This window comes from Amphiura filiformis, chromosome 9, assembly GCF_039555335.1.
Source record: "Amphiura filiformis chromosome 9, Afil_fr2py, whole genome shotgun sequence".
Taxonomy (NCBI): Eukaryota; Metazoa; Echinodermata; class Ophiuroidea; order Amphilepidida; family Amphiuridae; genus Amphiura; species Amphiura filiformis.
In genome coordinates, this window is record NC_092636.1 from 38,513,926 (window position 1) to 38,535,363 (window position 21,438).

General features: G+C 33.7%; 1 protein-coding gene across 1 annotated transcript in view; it reads left to right on the forward strand.

Moving 5' to 3' along the window:
* LOC140160965 (glutamate receptor 1-like) overlaps positions 1–21,438 on the forward strand; it is a 91,016-nt gene that overhangs the window by 22,012 nt on the left and 47,566 nt on the right. The window contains exon 2 of the mRNA XM_072184319.1: positions 7,787–7,951. Coding sequence (XP_072040420.1) covers positions 7,787–7,951 — 165 coding nt within the window. The remainder of the gene's footprint in view (positions 1–7,786; positions 7,952–21,438) is intronic.

The following is a 21,438-nucleotide window of genomic DNA, read 5'->3' on the forward strand; positions in this document are numbered from 1 at the left end:
TATTGCAAATATAACGCTCAAATGATGATTGAACACCAAGAAGAAGAAAAAGAGAACCACGCCAAAAAAAGAAAAAAAGACACAGGAAAGTTGCATTTTAGCAAATCGATTGCATCTGTAACTTTGATTTATTTTCTTGTTCACAGGGCCTCTCGACATTTTCAATGCAATGTGAATTATTCGAATCGATTTCACCCAATAAGAAAATAATATTCCTATCATCTAAAATAAACGTAATATTAAAACCTAAATTTACAAAACACTGCTTGGTATGTTCATAATTTCGATTGACATATCCACGTGTCAAAGGTAGGCAAAATTGCTGTTGGCTGACAATTGCACCGCGTAGTGTAATATTTCCTATCCCCCCCCCCCCAGAAAGTTTGCAACACCTGATGCCGTCGCCAGATACTACATCATATTCTATGTACTGTTATGAAATAAACAGCCAAAATAAATATTGCAATAAGAAAAAAATTATGTTTGATTCATCACTTGCTATATGTTATATAATTCAACTATTCAGTGGCTGTAGTGACCGTAACATTGACCTTTCCCGAAGAGCAACTAGTTAAACTAGATCAAGATATCTGAAGACAGCTTTTGTGTTTTTGTTTCGTTTTGTTCTTAATCTATTGTTATAAAGTATTTATTACTGTTTGGGAATCTTTACATTGTGTGCTATTTCATAATCTTGCTTTATTATCCTGTGAATTTCAGCGGGCAAAATTCTGCCATTTTTGGTTGCATCATTGGATTTGTTTCCCAAATTCAGGGTTTCTTTTTTCTTTTCTTTTTTATGTCGAGCATATCTAGGCATTAACAGCTGAAATCTAGGAAATAACGCTGACGAAACGGTAACGCTGACAAAAGAAAACATTAATGTGTCAAAACAAAACAAAAAGATATACAGGAATCTAATCAAACTAGAAGCGAAATATGTTAACTCGAATTAAAATAAATACTAGAGGTAATGAGACTACGTTTCAAATTGTCATGATCTCGAAACAAACCTTTACAAATCTGATCATCATTTTGGGTAGAGGAGATTTGTTTCAGGCACTATAAAAAGTCTAAATATCGTAATATATCGTAACAAATTCTGATCTTACGGTAGAGGTATATTCTTTTAAAGTAATAGCGAGCGATTTCCTCAGTTTAAATATACACTCTTCACACTTAATATGCCGAAGTCATTCATCTAAAGATAATTTGCAAAAACAATTTTATAAAGGTGAGAAATCAGGCACATACTGCCATAGATAATGCTGCCATGTTAATTCATGCAAAAGGTGAGCGTTAGGCATGCATGACAGAAATTATGCATCACCAGTCTTGGTACCTCACAGTTAGTCTATCCGTCTGACATTTATCATATTGATATCTGCATCAACCACCCTAACAGAAGCTAACAGATATTTGACTGATAATGTTCCCATTCTGTAAATTTATCACGAACTGACCTTGCCGCGTTTGAAACAATTTGGTAATGATATGATATGATATGATATGATATGATATGATATGATATGATATGATAATTATGATATGAACCGAAGATCAAATTCACAATGTCATTCTGAAAGAGTAAATAAGTACCTCACAGTTAGTCTATCCTTCTGACATTGATCATGCTTGATATCTGCATCAACCACCCTAACAGATATTTGACTTATATTGTTCCCATCCTTTAAATTTATCACGAACTGACCTGCCCGCGTTTATGACTATATTTGATAATGATATGATAGATAGTTGAACTGCTAGATAACGAAACTCAAATTTCACTTTCATAGAGTAAAGAAGCTACTTATTTCCGGCACATATTGCAAAACTGTATATCAGTTACTATATCATCGTTGTCTTTTGTGGTGAAGTATTGTGTTCTGATATAAAATATTCTGGTGATTAAGCAGATGGATATACACTGTTACTAAAATCATGAAAATGGGTTTTGTGATTTATAATATTTAAAAGAGTATATCCGTGTTCCTACTCATTTCAGTTTGCAAAAAATACCAATTTGATTCTTTTTCTTTTTCTGTCTGTGTTAAGACCAATTTGGTAATGCTATAATATACCGAAATTGTATATGAGTACAGCTAGGGTGTACTTTTTAATACACACATACGCACAGCCCATCCACACATTACCTACCCCACATCTACATGAAGACCTGAGCGCAAGAAGACCGTAAGTCCACTTGGCCCCTCAACATGCATACACTATAGTTACGTATAGTTTCTTAGGGTTTTATAATGTTTAATACATGTTCCAGGGTGAAAACATCATGAAAGGTTGTGAAAGATTATTTTTGGCCCCTGAACATGTATAAAACATTACCAAATTATACGAAACTATACGCAACTTTAGTGTATACATGTTGAGGGGCCAAGAGGACGTACGGTCTTCTTGCGCTCAGGTCTCACATGCATCCACAGCCCCACAAATATTCGTAAAATATGTCATTTTAGTATTTCGATGTATAGTAGCGGCAACTATCTCAATGTCATATAATTCTGATGAATTTGACTTACAAAAACCCAAACAATTCTAGCAATATCCCATGGTGAATTTAAAGCACTGAAATATTGAATGTCTAATTAAGGACCAGTCTGGGACTAAAATCCAATTTGAATATAGAGTTGATAATCATGTTAGAAATATTACATAACAAGGAATGCTTCTGATTTTCTTTTTACTGCAACATAATATTTGATCCGAGTTCAATTATAATAGTTGGCGGCGAGTTTGTGAAGTCCATACATTAACGCTACAATGCTAAGCTATGTTAATGTTCATTTTACAATATACATTTAGTATGTCACCAGCTTATTATAATTGGAGTTTAGACCAAGTAATCACCCTGTCGCGAAAGTCGTTTGTGATTTTATTAATTCATAATACCGAATCGATTTTCGAATGTTATAACATTTATTTTGAAGCCCACGACCATGAAGGCGTCAATGATGATTCCCTGAATACCAAGGTATTAGATATCACTGAAACTTGTTTGCTTTCAAGAATCAGAACAGTATGATTCTAATATTCTATGATTTCGACTGCAATAGCCTTCATTTTGGCCTTTATACCTTCGTTACTCCGCAGATGTCATTAAAAATTTAAAAGAAGAAAACAGTGTAGGAAAGATGCAATGGTAATTATTCTGCATCAACCTTGCTGTTTGAGACATATGGATAGTTTGAAATGCTCAATCATCCCAGGCATTATGCTTTGCTATCACAACAACATTCGCTCAAATGAAGATTTAACACCAGGCTTTATAAACTGGTTTTACTTTTCGACATGTATAAAATCCCATATTAATTATAAAAGCATAAACAAATGTGGAGACAGGATAATACAAGAAAAAAAGAAATATTCTTTAAATTCCACAGTGTTTGAGACTATACTTGGTAATTATATAATATGAGAAAAAGTTGAACTGCTACATAACGAAGATCAAATTTCACTTTCGTATAAGAGTAAATAAGGTACTCATTTCAGGCAAATACAACGGAATTGCATATCAGTTACTCCAATTATTATATAATATCATTTTGTTTTGTAGTGCAGTATTGTGTTCTGATACAAATATTCAGGTGATATCACAGTTTCCCTTCTGCAGATGGATATACATTGCTACTAAAAATAGGTTTTGTTATATGAGTGTATCCGTGTTCCTATAATCCATCCAGTATCAGACCGTTTTGAAGATGGTAATTTTTATACATCCATGACGGAGTTTTGCTTGTGTGTAAAAAAATAACCAATTTACAAATTGATACTTTATCCTTGTTAAGAATAAAGAGCGGTTATATGTAACTGGTATGCTGTTTTAAACTTCCTCTTCTCTTCTTCTATCTCATTTCCTTATCCACGGATGTTAATTCTCTTCTCTCCTCTCCAATCATTCCCTCTCCTCCCCTCTCCTCCCCTCTCCCCTCCTTATCCACGGATGTTAAGACACAACCCGGAGGCTTGCACATTACAAATCTATGCTTGATCAAGGAAATAAAATACGCTCTCAACAAGCTCCGGCAGTGAGACAAGCAAACATTACATTTCGAACAACAAGGAAGAAAGGTGTGGCTTAGTAGTACTTCTGGATTTCTCTTATAATGGTTAAAAAGTGAATTTAGAAAATGAAATATAACACAATAAAAAATTGTACATACTATCTTTCACCCTGATGTGGCAGTGACGTCAACGCGTTGAAGCAGATATTTAAGTGAACGCGTGTGTACACCAGCGCTTTGAGCGAACTCACTGACGTTACTGCCACATCAGTGTGAAAAAATGGTATAGAAAAGATGATACAAGAAAAAGAGAATCACGCAACAACAACAACAACAACAACAACAACAACAACAACAACAACAACAAACGTATCTGATACCTTGATGATTTCTACCAATAAAAAAGGAACATATTATCTAAAATACCCATAACATAATATTAAAAACAAATTACCAATTCAGTGCTTAATGGGTTCATAATGTGAGTAAATTAAGTTACATTTGCTTCAGTCAAAGGTGGTATTACAGTATAAAATCGCTGTTGGCTGAAACTTGTACGTAGTGTAACATTTCCTGTTTTTACCCCCAAGTAAATGCAAGTTTGCAACACCTGATGCCGTCGCTGCATGCCACCTCATATTCTATATTATATAAGTACTGTTATGAAATAAACAACCAGAATAAATGTTACAATCGGAAATTGTAGCATTTGATTCATCGCTTTATGTAAGTTATACAATTCAACTTACCATGTGTGCATGTCTGGTATATAAACGGTTTCAAAAACCTAATTTTGAATGCATTACTTTGACGCTATCGTGAGGCTATTTCAAGCATGCGTATATTCGTGTCTGCTGATTTAGAATGGTGAAGGTTACTGTTCAGTGGCTATATACGCATGGTACGTGGCGGTAAAGTTGTTCATTATATTCAGAACATGTTGTGTCATCCCCAAAGACACAAACTAGTTAATGGAAGATCAAGATAGCATCTGAAGACAGCTTTACTCACTCTGTTTTGTCTTCGTTCTATTCAATTGTAATATAAGGTATCTATTACTTGTTTGGGGATATTTGTTGACAGCTATTGAGGCTACTTTTCAAATTGTTATTTATTCAAATCAATTGATCTTCATTTCGGATAGAGGAGATTTTTATCTGCAGGTCTCTAAGTAAAACAATTGACAAATATATTGTAATTCATCTTAATCAAGATTCTTATCTTGTAGTGGAGGTGTATTCTTCAAAGTAATAGCGCGTGATTTCCTCCTCAGTATAAATATGCATTCTTCACACTAAATCTGCCGAAGTCATTCATTCTAAAGATATTTTGCCAAAATCAATTACGTAAAGGTGAGAAATCAGTCACATACTGCCAATGAAAATACTGCCATGTTAATTCATGCAAAAGGTATTTGACAGGTGCGTGCTAGGCATGCATGGAAAAATTATGCATCACCAGTCTTGGTACCTCACAGTTAGTCTATCCGCTTACAGATATCATATACTTGATACTTAACCACTCTAAAACATATTTGATTGAAAATTTTCCCGTTCTGAGAATTTATCACGAACTAACCTTGTCGCGTTTGAGACTGCATTTGATAATGATATAATATGTGACCGTACAGCACGAATGAGCCGTAAATGTCCTCAATTGTATTCTGAGTTACAGTGTAAAATGGGCATGAAGGTCGTATTCATGGGTACCTCAATTTGGTGCTACGTGTACCTCATTTAATGAGATACACGTAGCACCAAATTGAAATACCTATGAATATGACCTTCATGCCCATTTTACACTGTAACTCAGAATACAATTGAGGACATTTACGGCTCATTCGTGCTGTACGGTCACATATGAGAGAAAGTAGAACTGCTTTATATTGAAGCTCGAATTTCACTTTTATAGAGTAAACAAGCTACTTATTTCTGGTAAATATTACGTAATTATATGATTTACTGCTACACTCGTACTATACGGCCGTGCAGAATTGTGTTCTGAAACAACATATTCTAGTGATATCATACCTTCAGCAGATGGATATCTCAACAACAAAAAAAGAACATTTCAACCCCTCTAACACCAACCCAAAAAAATTAATACCTTGTCTGTTTAAAACAATGCAACATTTAAAATTGGCCTGGTAGACACAAAGTTACCTATATTTTGGGCAAAAATAGTATAAAAACGCACTGGATATAAGTGGCTAAACACAGATCTTTCGTGAGTTAACTAAACCAGTGTATCCCCGTTCATAATCATTTAAGATGTACTATTTTGAAAAAGTTACTTTTTATACATCCATGACAAGTTGCAGTTTGGTAAAAAAAAATCAATTTTATTCGTTCTCCTTGTTAAGAATAATTTTCTATATAATGATATTAAAAGTACCTTTTTGTAACAGTATGCGAAAATCATAACCAAAGATGAATCATAACTTTGCATTAATGACAACATAATGCAAAAGAATGCATTTTGGAAACAAAGAATGCTCATTTATAATTGGCAAGCTGTTTGAACTTTGTCCCCACCAACAAATGTCAATTCTCTCCTCTCCTCATCCGCGGATGCCAATTCTCTCCTCCCCTATCTCCGTATCCATGTAAATTCTCCTCTCTTCACTCTCCTCATTCACGGGATGTCAATTCTATTCTCCCCTCTCCTCTCATCCACGGGATGTCAAGACACAAACCGGAGGTTTGCACATTACAATTCTATGATTGATAAAGGAAATAGCAGACGCTGTCAACAAGCCTCGGAAGTCAGACAAGCAAACATAATATTTGGAAAGTAAGGGATGAAAAATGAAGGACAGGGGCTTGGGGTGTTTATGGACTTTCCCTCACAATGGTTCAATGTGAACATAGCTACAAGATGGGTTTATTCTAATCTTTACTTTAAGGTTTACTGACATGTTTACCGGGCAGTATAAGGTCACCACTAATGTTAGCACTCTCCATTGTCTGGCTTTGTTATATCTGGGTGCACGAATTAAATATACGTTTGCATCAAAGGGCATATATAATAAAACTAATAACATGAGGATAATAAAAATGACTGCTTTTTTGAGAAAACAAGTCGTTTAAAATTGATATTCCGCAAAAACCCACTTTAAGCGAGCGAGTTTCTTCGAACGTGACAGATGTGTCCGTGAAACTACAGTGACGTTGTGATATGAACGTTGTGAGAGAATGGCCAACACAGTCAATGCATAGAATGCATTGTGTTGTTGTTTCCGGGTGTTGTTTCCATCAGAAAAAAACCTCTGAATCAAGTATTACATGGATAAAATCAGGCAAATTTTGTCTTATGTGATTTTAACGAGACGTATATCTCCCTTTTAAACTCCCATTAATTTCAAATCAAAGTGTGAGCACTGAGGCTAAAATTTCGCGTTCAGCTTGCGACGTTTCAAAATTAATTCTTGCTTCACATGAAGTCGACTCATTTCGTGATTTAAAAATACCACCATGACCTAAAGCTCTTTTAGATACTTGGATAACTTTGGCTGCAAAATATCTCAAAAACAAAAGGATTCTCACTTGCACATATTAATGTATTAATCATGATATACACGACCTTGGAAACTTTGCAATGAGTTTAAGAGTACTATTTACATAGTAGTAGACTAATAGTTATTATATTGCAGTAATATGGCACGCACATTAGTAGATTATTAAATTCAATAATATTAAATTAATTATGCATCAATAGTCAATACACGTTTCATCTAAAGTTATCTCTATTACCAACCTTTTTTTCAGCTGGAATATTTAGTGACAACCCTCCGCCGGATGCGGTGAGATTGAGTTTCAGACAATCATTATTACGACACAACATATACAGCAATTCATCAGAGAAGAATTTTACTGTAATGGGATTCTTAGAGACAGCGAACTTGAACAACAGTGTAGAAATTATGTCTAAAAGTAAGTAATATTCTTGTCATTAAGTCGTGTTTTAAGTACCTTAATTTAAATGTGCTCAAGCAAAAATGAGTCGGAAGTCGGAAACTCTAGTTTGCCGGTATGAGGATAAATGTATAAATACTTCCTACATAATTCCTTTGTTCTTATGATAATAATTAAACATTGATTAACTGTCAATAACAACAGGTGATAGAAATATGGGGTTAGTGAAATCAAGGGACAACATCGGTAATATTGAAATGTATAAAGTTATTTGATTCGACATGAGACTTATTGTCCTTGATCGCATCGTTTCTTTTAGTATTTCTAAAATATTATTTGTTATATCATATGGTAAGGTAAGACACAAACATTATACTCTTATGCCCCCATCATACTTTCCTGCCGCCTGCCGCTGCGGCAAGCGGCAGGGCGTTTCAACCAATGACAAGCCTTGATTGTGTCCATTTGTCTGCAATGCGCGTGCGACACGCCGCTCAGCGGCAAGCGGCAGGGTAGTATGAAACCAGCATTACGATTTCATATTCCGTAATGAGCCGGTTAAAGGGAATCATGATGTTTGAAATTGACTTCAGCGCAGGGATTGTTGAGTAAATTAAATCAAAATATGGCGGTGATAATCGTATATTCGTCTCGAGAAGGCAGTAGACACCTGTCTTACATATAAAAGTTTATGTGAATGGTTTACACGACAAAATTGTAAACTATTTAGTTGAATGTTAAGAACCCCTTGTTATCATAGGATCATCTTTTCATGTTTATCAATATCAATTTATGTCATTTTCCTGTTCACAAACTGTTTTTGATGATAATGATACGTTTCAAAAGAATCGTAACGTTAACAAACTGATTTAATATTTATTTTAATAAAACGTTTAGTTTTATCCCGCCTACAAAGAGAAATTATACACTTTATACATTATACATATATTATATGAAACCTGAGAATTCTATTGATAACAGAAGATGTGTAAGTTGTACACGATTGTAAAGCTTTTACACATGTTTTATCTTATATAAATACAGGATGTCCCAAACGTTCCTTTACCATTCTAAAATACTACATCTCTTGTACACATTATAATTGTTATGATCTATAAAGACAGTAAAACACAGTATAAAAGTAAATGTAGTAGAAACTTCAAATTTGATGTTCAGAACAAATACTTATGAATCATGTAATGAGTATCAATTTATAAAATAAAATAAAAACTACAAGATTGGCACCAGGTTAAACATTTTCTTAATTTTATGTATCGCAAAATTGGCAGGGTAGCTTTTCATTGCAACAAAAGGGAAAAACATTTCATATAATGAGTAAAATGAAATCAAGTACTCTGATAGATGTACCTTTCCTTGGTCTCATATGAAATATTTTCAAATATACATGCTAACATGTACCTAATCTTATAAGTGTATACAAGATAAGGTCCAACATGAAAAACTAGAGAGGCTTTGCCATTGAAGCAATGTTTGATAAATCATGGTCATTTAGCTGAAACTTGGATACTTTTTAAGTTTTTAAACAACAGCAGCCTGTTTTGGATATCTAAAAGTTAATATGTTTAGTTTAGAAATGGAACTTGTGAAATAATGCTTTCAATGAGGAAAAATATGTTTGGTATCACACTAATAGTTTTCCTACCATAATTCAAAATGGTAAAGACATTTGAGACACCCTGTACTCTTACATAATTACATAATTACGATTTATGTAAAGAGTTTTCACCGTGTAAATTTCTTTTTGAGTAAAACATTTCTCTTTGTAAAATTATTGACCTTTTCGGAAAATCCCATAAATCCTTGTGGTTAGACCCCAGATGTCGTCATTTGACGTCACGCCGATGCGCATGAGGATTCAACCTTCTACTACAGGGTGTCCCTGAAAGAACTGTATCGTCGGAAACTTTTAAGTTTGTTAAAATTAAAATTGTTTGGTAACGCCACAACTGAATATAACTAAATAACTGGTGTTGTTGAGAAATAAATCAGCTATCACAAATGAATTTTGACAATTGACCTCACCGATCGTGAAATATAAGAATTTTACGAAACTCCATCATTTTCAAACCTTTCCACGGATCCAAATATCAATCGATGATCTGTATTTGCAGTACTAATCACTGCGCATCATCGGTGCACGAGGCGCCTATTATCATATTTGACTCTGTGGAATGGGCTGAAAATTAGGTTGTTTCATAAAATTCTTTTATCTCAAAAACGGAACGATTAATTGTCAAAATTCAAAAAGTATGTGATAGCTGATATATTTCTCAACCACATCAGTTATTTAGTTATGTTCGATTGATGCGTTAAAATACCCAAACAATTCAGTTTCCGACCATACAGTTCTTTCAAGGACACCCTGTATAATTGATAAAAATATATTTTCCAGGCATGAGAAAATCGTACTTGAAATTACATATGTTTCCATTGAAAATTGTGTTTGAAAAGAGAATGAGTGGTAATAACCCTATAGATTATCCATAGACATTTTAATGGCCTCTTGTCCGGTCCTTAATAGTTTCAAATAAAAACTTAACGTGAGGATACACAAAACGTGTTGTTGTATACGGAACGTCTGTTTTATGATTTTTATTCCCCACAAATCACTTCTAATGATAAGTTTTAAGTCGCATGCCTCAAACAAATGGCTTGTCATGATGACGAATACAACCGCTGCTATATAGTCCTTGGAGTAAGGATGCATCTTTTCTACCACATCATTTTGCAAATCAAACGAATACATTGTTTTCAAACATGAATACTCGTATAGACGAATCTCATTTCACGCATTCCTACACCTCAATGGCAGCTATAGCTGGGTCCCCGTCGGATAATTTTCACTTTAAATATGAAATGATACGTCCTTGGCGGGGATTTTAAACTGCATTTCATCACCCGTGTTACACGTAGACAATAGAATGATGAAAGTTTACAACACAATACAACGTAACATTGATTTTAAGCGGCTTTAATCCACCCAATTGGGTAGTCACAACACCGGTTTGGTGCGCCGGGGACCCAGTCATTGCCGACTATATTAAAATTCTAACCATCACTTGGCTCGTGAGATTCATCTATACAATATTTGCCTGTTGTTAAAATTTGTTGAATCTTTCTCAATATTTGCATACGCTTTTATCCTCTGATATACAATCCGTATCTATTTTGACAGTCTTTCTTACACCTTAAGCGCATCTTTGATCTTTGATTCAGTGTGACAGCTTTGTATTGTTACACGTATTCCTTGCAGCTGATTTCAACATGTTTAACTTCATCATTCTCAGAAGACCACCTTTACCCTGTCTATTTGGTGACATGATGTCACGAAGTGTTTTTGTAGTGCCGGGGCTTCCTATATAAGGTGTTTTAGCACATTGTCAGATACTATACAAAAATGTGATAAAAAATACATGACCCATGCATTATGCGAAATCTGATATATAAGATTGCTATTACACTCGCTAAGGCGATGATCGTCGCTGAATGCATATATATTTTTTTTTCTATCCACTGGGATGCAGGTTTTATCTTGCATCTCTTATTCTCCTCCCGAATCAGTAAAATGAAATCCGTCATTACAGATCACCGCAGACATGTAAATTTTATCCGTCCTTGCCCTGATATATCAAGTATTAAGAACGCAGGTACAAATGATTGCGTAATTTTAATAATAACACAATAAAGCCATAGTGTTAGAAAACATTAGAAGTTTATTGAGATCTTTCCACTCTATCAAATGACGAGAAACACATTCAAATTTATTGGGGGGTTGTGGGACAAGCATATTTTGTTCCGGTTTTACTGTGACTTTATTTGCGCTCGTTTATTCCAATTTCAGATTATTTTAGCCCCAAATAGAAAGAAAGAAAGAAAGAAAGAAAGAAAGAAAGAAAGAAAGAAAGAAAGAAAGAAAGAAAGAAAGAAAGAAAGAAAGAAAGAAAGAAAAAGAAAGAAAGAAAGAAAAAAGAAAGAAAGAAAGAAAGAAAGAAAGAAAGAAAGAAAGAAAGAAAGAAAGAAAGAAAGAAAGAAAGAAAGAAAGAAAGAAAGAAAGAAAGAAAGAAAGAAAGAAAGAAAGAAAGAAAGAAAGAAAGAAAAAGAATCGAATAGAAAAACGGGACCTAGTTCAGCTACGTAAATACACAGAAATTTCCTTGGAAGGCTTTGTGAAGCTTGTTTACCTATGTCTACTTTAAAGTAAACATAATGTGAACTGATCAGCCCAATTATCAATTATACATGGCTCATTGACTCTATATACCATTGCTGTATGGATGACATATTTGTGTGCATGAATCTATCATGGGGGAGGGGGGTCATAGTCAATTTGAGTGAAAATTACATTGTTGGCCATTGACCGTAAGTGGATAAACTTTGACCGCAAATGATCACGTGACATTTGTGGCACCACCCAATGGTCCTAGTGACCAACTATGGTCAAAATGGCAGAAAGCATATGGCTACGATGGCTGATTTAAGGTATTTGGTTACATACCTGAATGACCTTTGCCCCCAATTCTGTGTACAACTTGTAGACACTGGCTATAGATGATGCATGTGTGCAAGTGATGTCACGGTGCTATGTAATATGGGGAAGGAGTAGCATTTTAAGTGAAAAACACGTTTTGGGCCATAATGACCTTGACATGACATTTGCGCTAATAATAATAATAATAATAATAATAATAATAATAATAATAATAATAATAATAATAATAATAATAATAATAATAATAATAATGATAATAATTACATATTTTTTAACACAACCCGTAATAACTTTCCATCGAGCAAAAGAGGGCATGGAGTTACCGTCGTACTGTCATGTATTTAAAACATACACTAAGCAACATGTCTCTACCGATTTCCAATCGGTCGCGCAACGCCTCAACAGTTTGATAACGGATTGCTTGGAATCGACTTATAGTAAGGCAATATAGTGGCTCATCATTTATTCATAATTATATCATGACTTCTTCCAGACACGGCTCATTAATCTTGTACCTCTTGGACCCATGTGACGAGTTTGAGATTGATGAACTTTGACGCTGTATAATGGAAGAAGCATTGCAATAGCTCGTGCAATGTCATGTTCGCTGTAGTATATTTTAAACACTTTGAAACTAAAATAAACACAGTACATGTAAACATTATAAACAACAATAATCATATTGACCTTAATGGATTCACATCAACTGATTTCAATTCCAAAACAATCTTTATTCTGTTATATCTAATTACCAAAATAAGGTAATTATAAAGCCATTTAACCTTTTCAATGCTGAGATTCAACATATTACTTAGTCATGAATTCTTCCCTTTGAGAGCAAAATGAACTTCAGGTTGACTTTCTCTCGAAGTTGATAATGATTGATGAAGATTAACTACATCCTATCTCACCTAGTCTTTTAAGACTAGGTGAGGTTCTACTCTCTTGTGAAGAGTATGGTAATTATTATATACATCATACACGTGCTGCCAGAGGCTGAGCATAGATATGCTGTTACTAGTATACCACAAAATCTCAACACCTTTTGCGCATATTTTTTTCTTTGCATAGGTGTGTGAAATCAAGACAGAATAAAACAATGTGGATAAAACAGTGTCATGTTGTATAATAGGTATAAAAATAGAATGCCCTGGGCATTGAAATATGTCAGGCAATTTGTGTATTTTCCTTAGGGTGCGTATACCTCTACATGGTTTTGCAAAGCGAAAAGTTAAGAAATTGACACCAGTGTTGTTTAATTCCAAAGGGATTCTGTTTCCAAACTCTTATAGGATGGTTTTCTCCAAAGACGATTCGTCAAAATGAAATGCTCAGAGATGCGACCTGACATATTGAACACTTGAGTATATTTAACAAATCCAAATCTTAAATCTGAATCTGCAAATCTTAAACAGCAGTACTTAGTATTCGAATTGGACCCACCATTAAAGTAAAACACAATTACACAATAGTACAATATAATAGTCCATGTAGAAAACAGTAATTATTTAAACAGTAGTTATTATTCACATCTAGTTGAGAGGATTCAAATTGAATACACTCTTTATTCTTTTATATCTAAATACAAAAATGAAGTAAATATATAGTAATTTAACCTTTTCAAAGCTGCACACACTAATCAGTCCTGAATTGTTCCCTTTGGGAATACAATGTTGACAACTGGCTTGCAAGTAACAAATTAAGTCTTAATGTTGACAAAACCCATTTTATGTTAATTGGTACTCCACAAAAACTTGCAAATTTATGTAATGATGATCTTAATGTAAACATAAAAGGAACTCGTCTTCAAAGGGTTAATCATTGTAAACACCTTGGCATTGAAGTTGATGATAAACTGTTATGGAACAATCAGATTGACCAAGTGAGAAAGAAAGTTTTAACTGGTTTGTATTTTCTAAGGAGAGCCGCTAATTTTATCCCCAAACACCATCAGTGTCTACTTTATAAAAGCATTGTTGCCACTCACTTTGACTATTGCAATGTTGTTTGGGGAAGATGTAACAAAACCCTTAGTAATAAACTTCAAGTCTTACAAAACAGAGCAGCCAAAATTATTACAGGTGTAAGTAGATATGAGTCAAGTACAGAAGCTTTAAATGTTTTAAACTGGAAAAATCTTGAAGGAAAGTTATACATAAACGAAGCAGTTACAATGCATAAAATTGTAAACAATCAAGCACCAAAATATCTGTGCAATAGATTTGTTAAAAAAGAAACTTGTTATAACACCAGAAATAAAGATGTTTTTATCATGGATAAGCCAAATACTGAATATAAGAAGCGTAGCTTTAGTTATAGAGGTGCTCAACTGTGGAACTCGATTGATGACAATGCTAGAAGCATGTGCAATGTGAAACATTTTAAACAACTTATTTCTTAATATTTGTGAATAATTTATCATTTTGTATATTTTATATTGTTTAATATCTGTATTATTTATGTAATAGTGATCTTGATGTGTTTTAATAAGTTAAATTTAATTTGTATATAAATCGTATATGATGTATGGATCTTGGGTATGGATGATGCGCGTGTTGAGGGGATGAAAGGGTGGGGGTGAGTTGGGTGTGCGTGTATGTGAGGGGTGAGTGGAGTGTATGTTGTTTCATGGTGGGAATGTGTGTGCTTGTATGAAGATGAACGTAGGTGCTACTTTTATAGTATTTTATATTAATATGAAATTTCTGTATTTGTGCAATAGTGGGCCTGCAAATTATCACGATGTGTTTTAATAATTTATTTCCTAAAAATATTTTTGAATAATTTATCATTTTGTATGTTTTTGTGCAATAGTGGTCTTGATGATGTGTTTTAATAATTTAAATATAACTTGTAATAAATCATATTATAACGTTTTATTGTGAAAGATGTATGGAGGATGTGTGTTGAGAGGGTGAGAGAGGAGTGCATGTGAGAGTGTGACTGTATGAGGAAGAATGCAGGGTTACTATTTTATTTATTATAATATTTGTCTTTTAGTAAAAGATCGTATTAATTTTAGTTTTTAGTCTATGTACACTAATATATTATATTTTAAATTAACTTGTGTTTGTTAGTAATATTTTTAATATCCACACGGACATGTGGAAGAACAATACTGTATTGAACATGTTTTACCGTGTATAAATAAAGCTATTATTATTATTATTATAATGGACTTCAGGTTAACTTTCTTATATAACTTGATAATGACTATAAATGAAGGTTGACTACACCCTATCTCATCTGGTCTTACGGGAGTCACTCCCATCTGAAGAGTATGGTAATTATTATATACATTATACACCGTGCCAGAGACTGCGCATAGGTATGTGGTTACGAGTCCACAAACAAAATCTCAACACCTTGTGCGAATATTGTGTTCTTTGCATTGAAATCAAGACAGAATAAAACAATGTGGATAAAACAGTATCTTGTATGATTGGTATAAAATAGCATGCCCTGAGTATTGCAATATGTATGACAAACAATTTGGATATTTTCCATAGGGTGCATAACTCTACATAGTTTTGCAAAGCGGAAAGTTAAAAAATTGACACCAGTGTTGTTTAATTCCGAAGGGAATCGTTTACCAAGACAATTCTTCAAAATGAAACTACACCACATAGATGCGATCTGACGTATTGAAGACTACTGACCATGAGACATTGTTGCGTGCCTCATTTACTCCAGATTATTTAAACGTATCCATACAACATTTGTGTTGCTTTCTATCTGATATCCATTATTTTCCTCTCTCATAACGGATCAGTATCTATCCAGGGGTTAGTCGCTGATTATGTTTTATTTGTAATTTATCATTATTGTGTTATTTTTATAAATGAGTCTAAATCTGAAATTGGAATCTGAACCACCACCACCACCACCACCACCACCACCACCATCATCATCATCATCATCACCATCACCACCACATAATATATATTTTAACGCAAAACTCAATAACAAATCTGTTAAGTCAATTAGTGCACATCCATTGGTGTATTCAGGCTTAACCTGGTAGAATAACACTTGTAGGGAATTTACTGTGAATTATTTAAAAGCTTGGCCCCAATAATAATGTAATGTTGCTTGGTATTTATATTACGTAAGATTAGTTCTGTTAATAAAATAATATGTATAATAGTAATATCATCTTGTCATACATAAAATGTGTTGATTAATCAATAATCAATTAAACAATTTTGAACAAATATGGACATGCTTGCATAAAATTGTGCAAATATAAAAAAACACTGAATGACACAACTCCACAGATTTCCACTTGATCGCGTAACACCTCGACAGTTTGATAACGGATTGCTTGGCATATAGTGGCTTATCTTTTATTCATAATTATATCATGACTTCTTCCAGAAACTGGTCATTAATCTTATACCTCTTGGTCCCATGTGACGTGTTTGGGATGGATGAACTTTGACGCTGTATAATGGAATAGGCATTGCAATAGCTCGTGCAAGGTTGTGTCACTGTAGCAGTAATTATAATAAACAATACATAATTGACCCTAATGGATTCACATAAAGTTGAGATAATTTAAATTCCAATACACTCTTTATCCTTGTATATCGTAATAAATCAAGTAAATATATAGTGGTTTAACATTTTAATGCTGACATTCAACACACTACTTAGTCATGATTTCTTCCTTTTTTCAATGAAATGAACTACAGGTTGACTTTTTATCTTACTTGATAATGATTAATGAAGATTAACTACATCCTATCTCATCTAGACTTACGCCCCACCCCCATAATGAGTATGGTAATTGTTATATACATCATACACCGTGCCAGAGATTGAGCGTACACTCATAGAAATGACTTGTTCGCCTTGTTGGCGCAATTCAAAAGGAGTACGTTTGGACAACTCAAAAATAGTCTAAAAGTTGCCAAAACAAAATTCATTTTAGTTATCCGAACTTAAAAAATGCTGAAAAGCTCAAAAAGTTCCGTCAACTAATCAACTTTGTTGGCATTACTTTAAAAGTTGATGTAAGTTGTTGTGTCAACTTTTTAAGTAATGTCAACTTCTGAATTCAAGTTCAGGGAAAAATAAACAAGGTTCAAAGAACCAATTAGTTGAGTTATTATAACTCAACATGTAAGTTGATGTAACTCGTTCATATTAAGTTACTAGTACCCAGCAAACACAAAACGTTTTCGACATCATTCGCAAAAGGTTATAAAAGGTTGTCAGAAAACGTTTAAATGCCGGGTTATATAAAGGGTACATTAATGGTATAAAACGTTTTCATAACTTTAATTAACATTTGTTGGTAATTTACTGCATAGCAAACACAAATGTTTTACAGAAAACATTTAAATGCCGGGTTATATAAAGGGTATAAAAACGTTTTAATAACATTCCAAAAACATTTTTGAAAACTTGGTACAAATCATTCTAAACAGAATGTTATTTTGGGGTTGAACAAATATTTTGCAAAAAATGTTTGCCCAAAACATTTACAATAACGTTTTTACAATGTTTTCACGACCTTTATATAACCCGACATTTTAATGTTATTAAAACGTTTTGTAAAAAACATTTTAAGAACATTTCTGTGTTTGCTGGGTGCAAATATTTCAACATCATGTTATTTAAGTGTTGACAAAATATTTGGTCAAAAATGTTTGCAAAAATAGTTTACAATGACATTTCGAAAACATTTTAAAAATATTGTTGTAGTGTGTTTTCATACAAAACGTTTTAAAACGATTTCATGACCTTTATATAACCCGACATTTTAATGTTATTAAAACGTTTTACCTAAACCAAAACCCAAAATATAACTTATTTAAAACGTTTTAAAAACGTTTTTGTGTTTGCTGGGTACTTATTGTTTTGAGTTATTCCAATTTAGTACTTTGTTACTTAATTCACGTAATTGGATCATTTTCTGCACAATTAGCAGTATTCAAATATTTATTTTTGTAATCAGTGCAAAATTTGTATACTATAGCACACCTCTAGAAAATGATGCTAACCTAGTTTCATTTTCTGAGTTGTAACAACTCAATAAAGTAAGTGCAAATGAGTGCGACCAACATAATGATATCGAGTCAGCGTTACTTGTACGCGTTGGCATTACTCGGAAAGTTGACGCAACGACTTACATCAACTTACTGAGTAATGCCAACGAACAATTTATGAGTGTAGATATGTGGTTACCAGTGCACCACAAAATGTCAACACATTGTGTTCATATTTTGTTTGTTGCATAGGTGTGTGAAATCAAGGCAGAATAAAATAATGCGGGTTAGAAAAGTGTCACGTTGTATGAAAAAAAAATAGAATAGAAAAAAAAGAGTGTCCCTGAGCATTGCAATATGTCTGGCAGGCAATTTGAATATTGCCCTAAGGATGCAGAATTCTGTATGCTTTAGCAAAGCGACAACTTAACAAATTTGACATCAGTGGTGTTTAATTCCGAAGGGATTCTGTTTCCGGAGACCTGACAAATTTAACACTGACCATGAGACATTGCTGCGTTATGTACTCCAATAGTGTGATTAACAATACGCGGTACGATTTACTCAGTTGTTGCATGTATCAAGAGATAGCGTTTTGTTTAGAGATTATTTAAAAGTATCCAGCCAACATTTTTGTTGCTTTCTATCTAATGTCAGTTATTTTCTCCCTCATATAATATCGGATCAGTATCTTACTGAGAGTTACTCGCTCATTGTTTTATTTGTAATTTATCATTATTGTGTTATATTAAGTAAAATACAATAAATCCAAATCTGAAATCTGATTCTGAAACAGCAGTATTCTAATTGCACCCACTACTAAAAATAAAACAAATGCAATAATGCAATTAGTGTATACTTTCCAAACCTATTGTCAGCAATGGAATCATTGTACACCAGTCACAAAAAGAAACTCGACAGTTATAGTCATCCATGCTGTTCAATAACCTGATAATATTTGATTATTTTGAAATATACATTTTGCTAATTGGACTTTGCTTTCTCATTTGACACCCTGTTCGTGAAAATCGAGCAAGAATTGACCAATATATGCGCCTCCAAACCCTCAAACCCCAAAATCACACGTTAAGTCGTTGCAGTTTTAACGATTCAATTGTGCCTGTTACATTGTCTGCTTTATTGATTGGCCGTGGTGCTTGTGTGCAATACAAGTCAACGATGCGTTCCCATTGAAAATCGTTAAATTGCAACTTCTGATTTTAGGGGGTGAGGGTTTGGAAGCGCATATCTTGCTCATTTCTTTTTCGATTTTCACGAACAGGATGTCAAATGAGAAAGCAAAATCTAATTAACAGAATGTATATTTCAGAATAATCCAACAAGGATGACTATAACTGACGAGTTTCTATTTGTGCCTGGTGTATATTATAACAAGAGTTCACACCGATACACCCACACGCCATACACACACCCCTCACCACCCCCACCACCACCACTACCATCACCACCATCACCGCCACATAATATCTAACCTAGTCTCACTATAGTCCCCCAAGGAGAGTATGGTAATTATTATATACATCATACATCGTGCCAGAGGCTGAGCGTCAACTTCAACTTCAACTTTATTTTCCCACAATCAAACAAGCAGAAAATTACTTTATTACAAAGACAGATTAAACGATTACGGGAGTCACTCCCCTCTGAAGAGTATGGTAATTATTATATACATCATACACCGTGCCAGAGACTGCGCATAGGTATGTGGTTACGAGTGCACGAACAAAATCTCAACACCTTGTGCGCATATTTTGTTCTTTGCATAGGTGTGTCAAATCAAGACAGAATAAAACAATGTGGATAAAACAGTATCTTGTATGATTGGTATAAAAATAGCATGCCCTGAGTATTGCAATATGTATGACAGGCAATTTTGATATTTTCCATAGGGTGCATAACTCTACATAGTTTTACAAAGCGGAAAGTTAAGAAATTGACACCAGTGTTGTTTAATTCTGAAAGGAATCGTTTACCAAACACATATTCTGATCGGATGGTTTTCTCCAAAGACGTTTCTTCAAAATCAAACTACACAGAGATGCGATCTGACGTATGGAACACTGCTGACCATAAGACATAATATTGCTTGTCTCATAATAGTAGATTTACTCAGTTGTTGTATTTAGATATGTTTATAGATTATTTAATCGTATCCTTCCAACATGTCTGTTGCTTTCTATCTAATATCCATTATTTTCCTCTCTCATATTGGTTCAGTGCCTAACTGGGGGTTACTAGCTCGTTATGGTTTATTTGTAATTTATCATTATTGTCTTATTTTTATCATATTGAGTAAAATATATAATAAATCTAAATCTGAAATTTGAATCTGAACCACCACCACCATCACAACCACCACCACCTCCACCACCACCATCACCATCACCACGTACCACTACCATCATCATCATTATCACCACCACATAATATATAATTATGTTAACGCAAAACTCAATAACAAATCTGTTTAGTCAATTAGTGCACTTCCATTGGTGTATTCAGGCTTAACCTGGTAGAACAACACTTGTAGGGAATTAACTTTGAATTATTTAAAGCTTGGCCCAAATAATAATGCAATATTATTGGTATTTGTATATGCAAGATTAGTTCTGTTAATAAAAAAATATGTATAATAGTAATATTATCTCATCATACACATAATATATTCATTAATCAATAATAAATTAAACAATTCTGACCAAGAGACTTCAAACAAATAGAACAAAATATAGACATGTTTGCTTAAAATTGTGCAAATATAAATTATCAATATATTTGAAAGAAACACTGAACGACACAACTCCACAGATTTCCACTTGATCGCGTAACTCCTCGACAATTTGATAACGGATTGCTTGGCATATAGTGGCTTATATTTTATTCATAATTATATCATGACTTCTTCCAGAAACTGGTCATTAATCTTATACCTCTTGGTCCCATGTGACGTGTTTGGGAGGGATGAACTTTGACGCTGTATA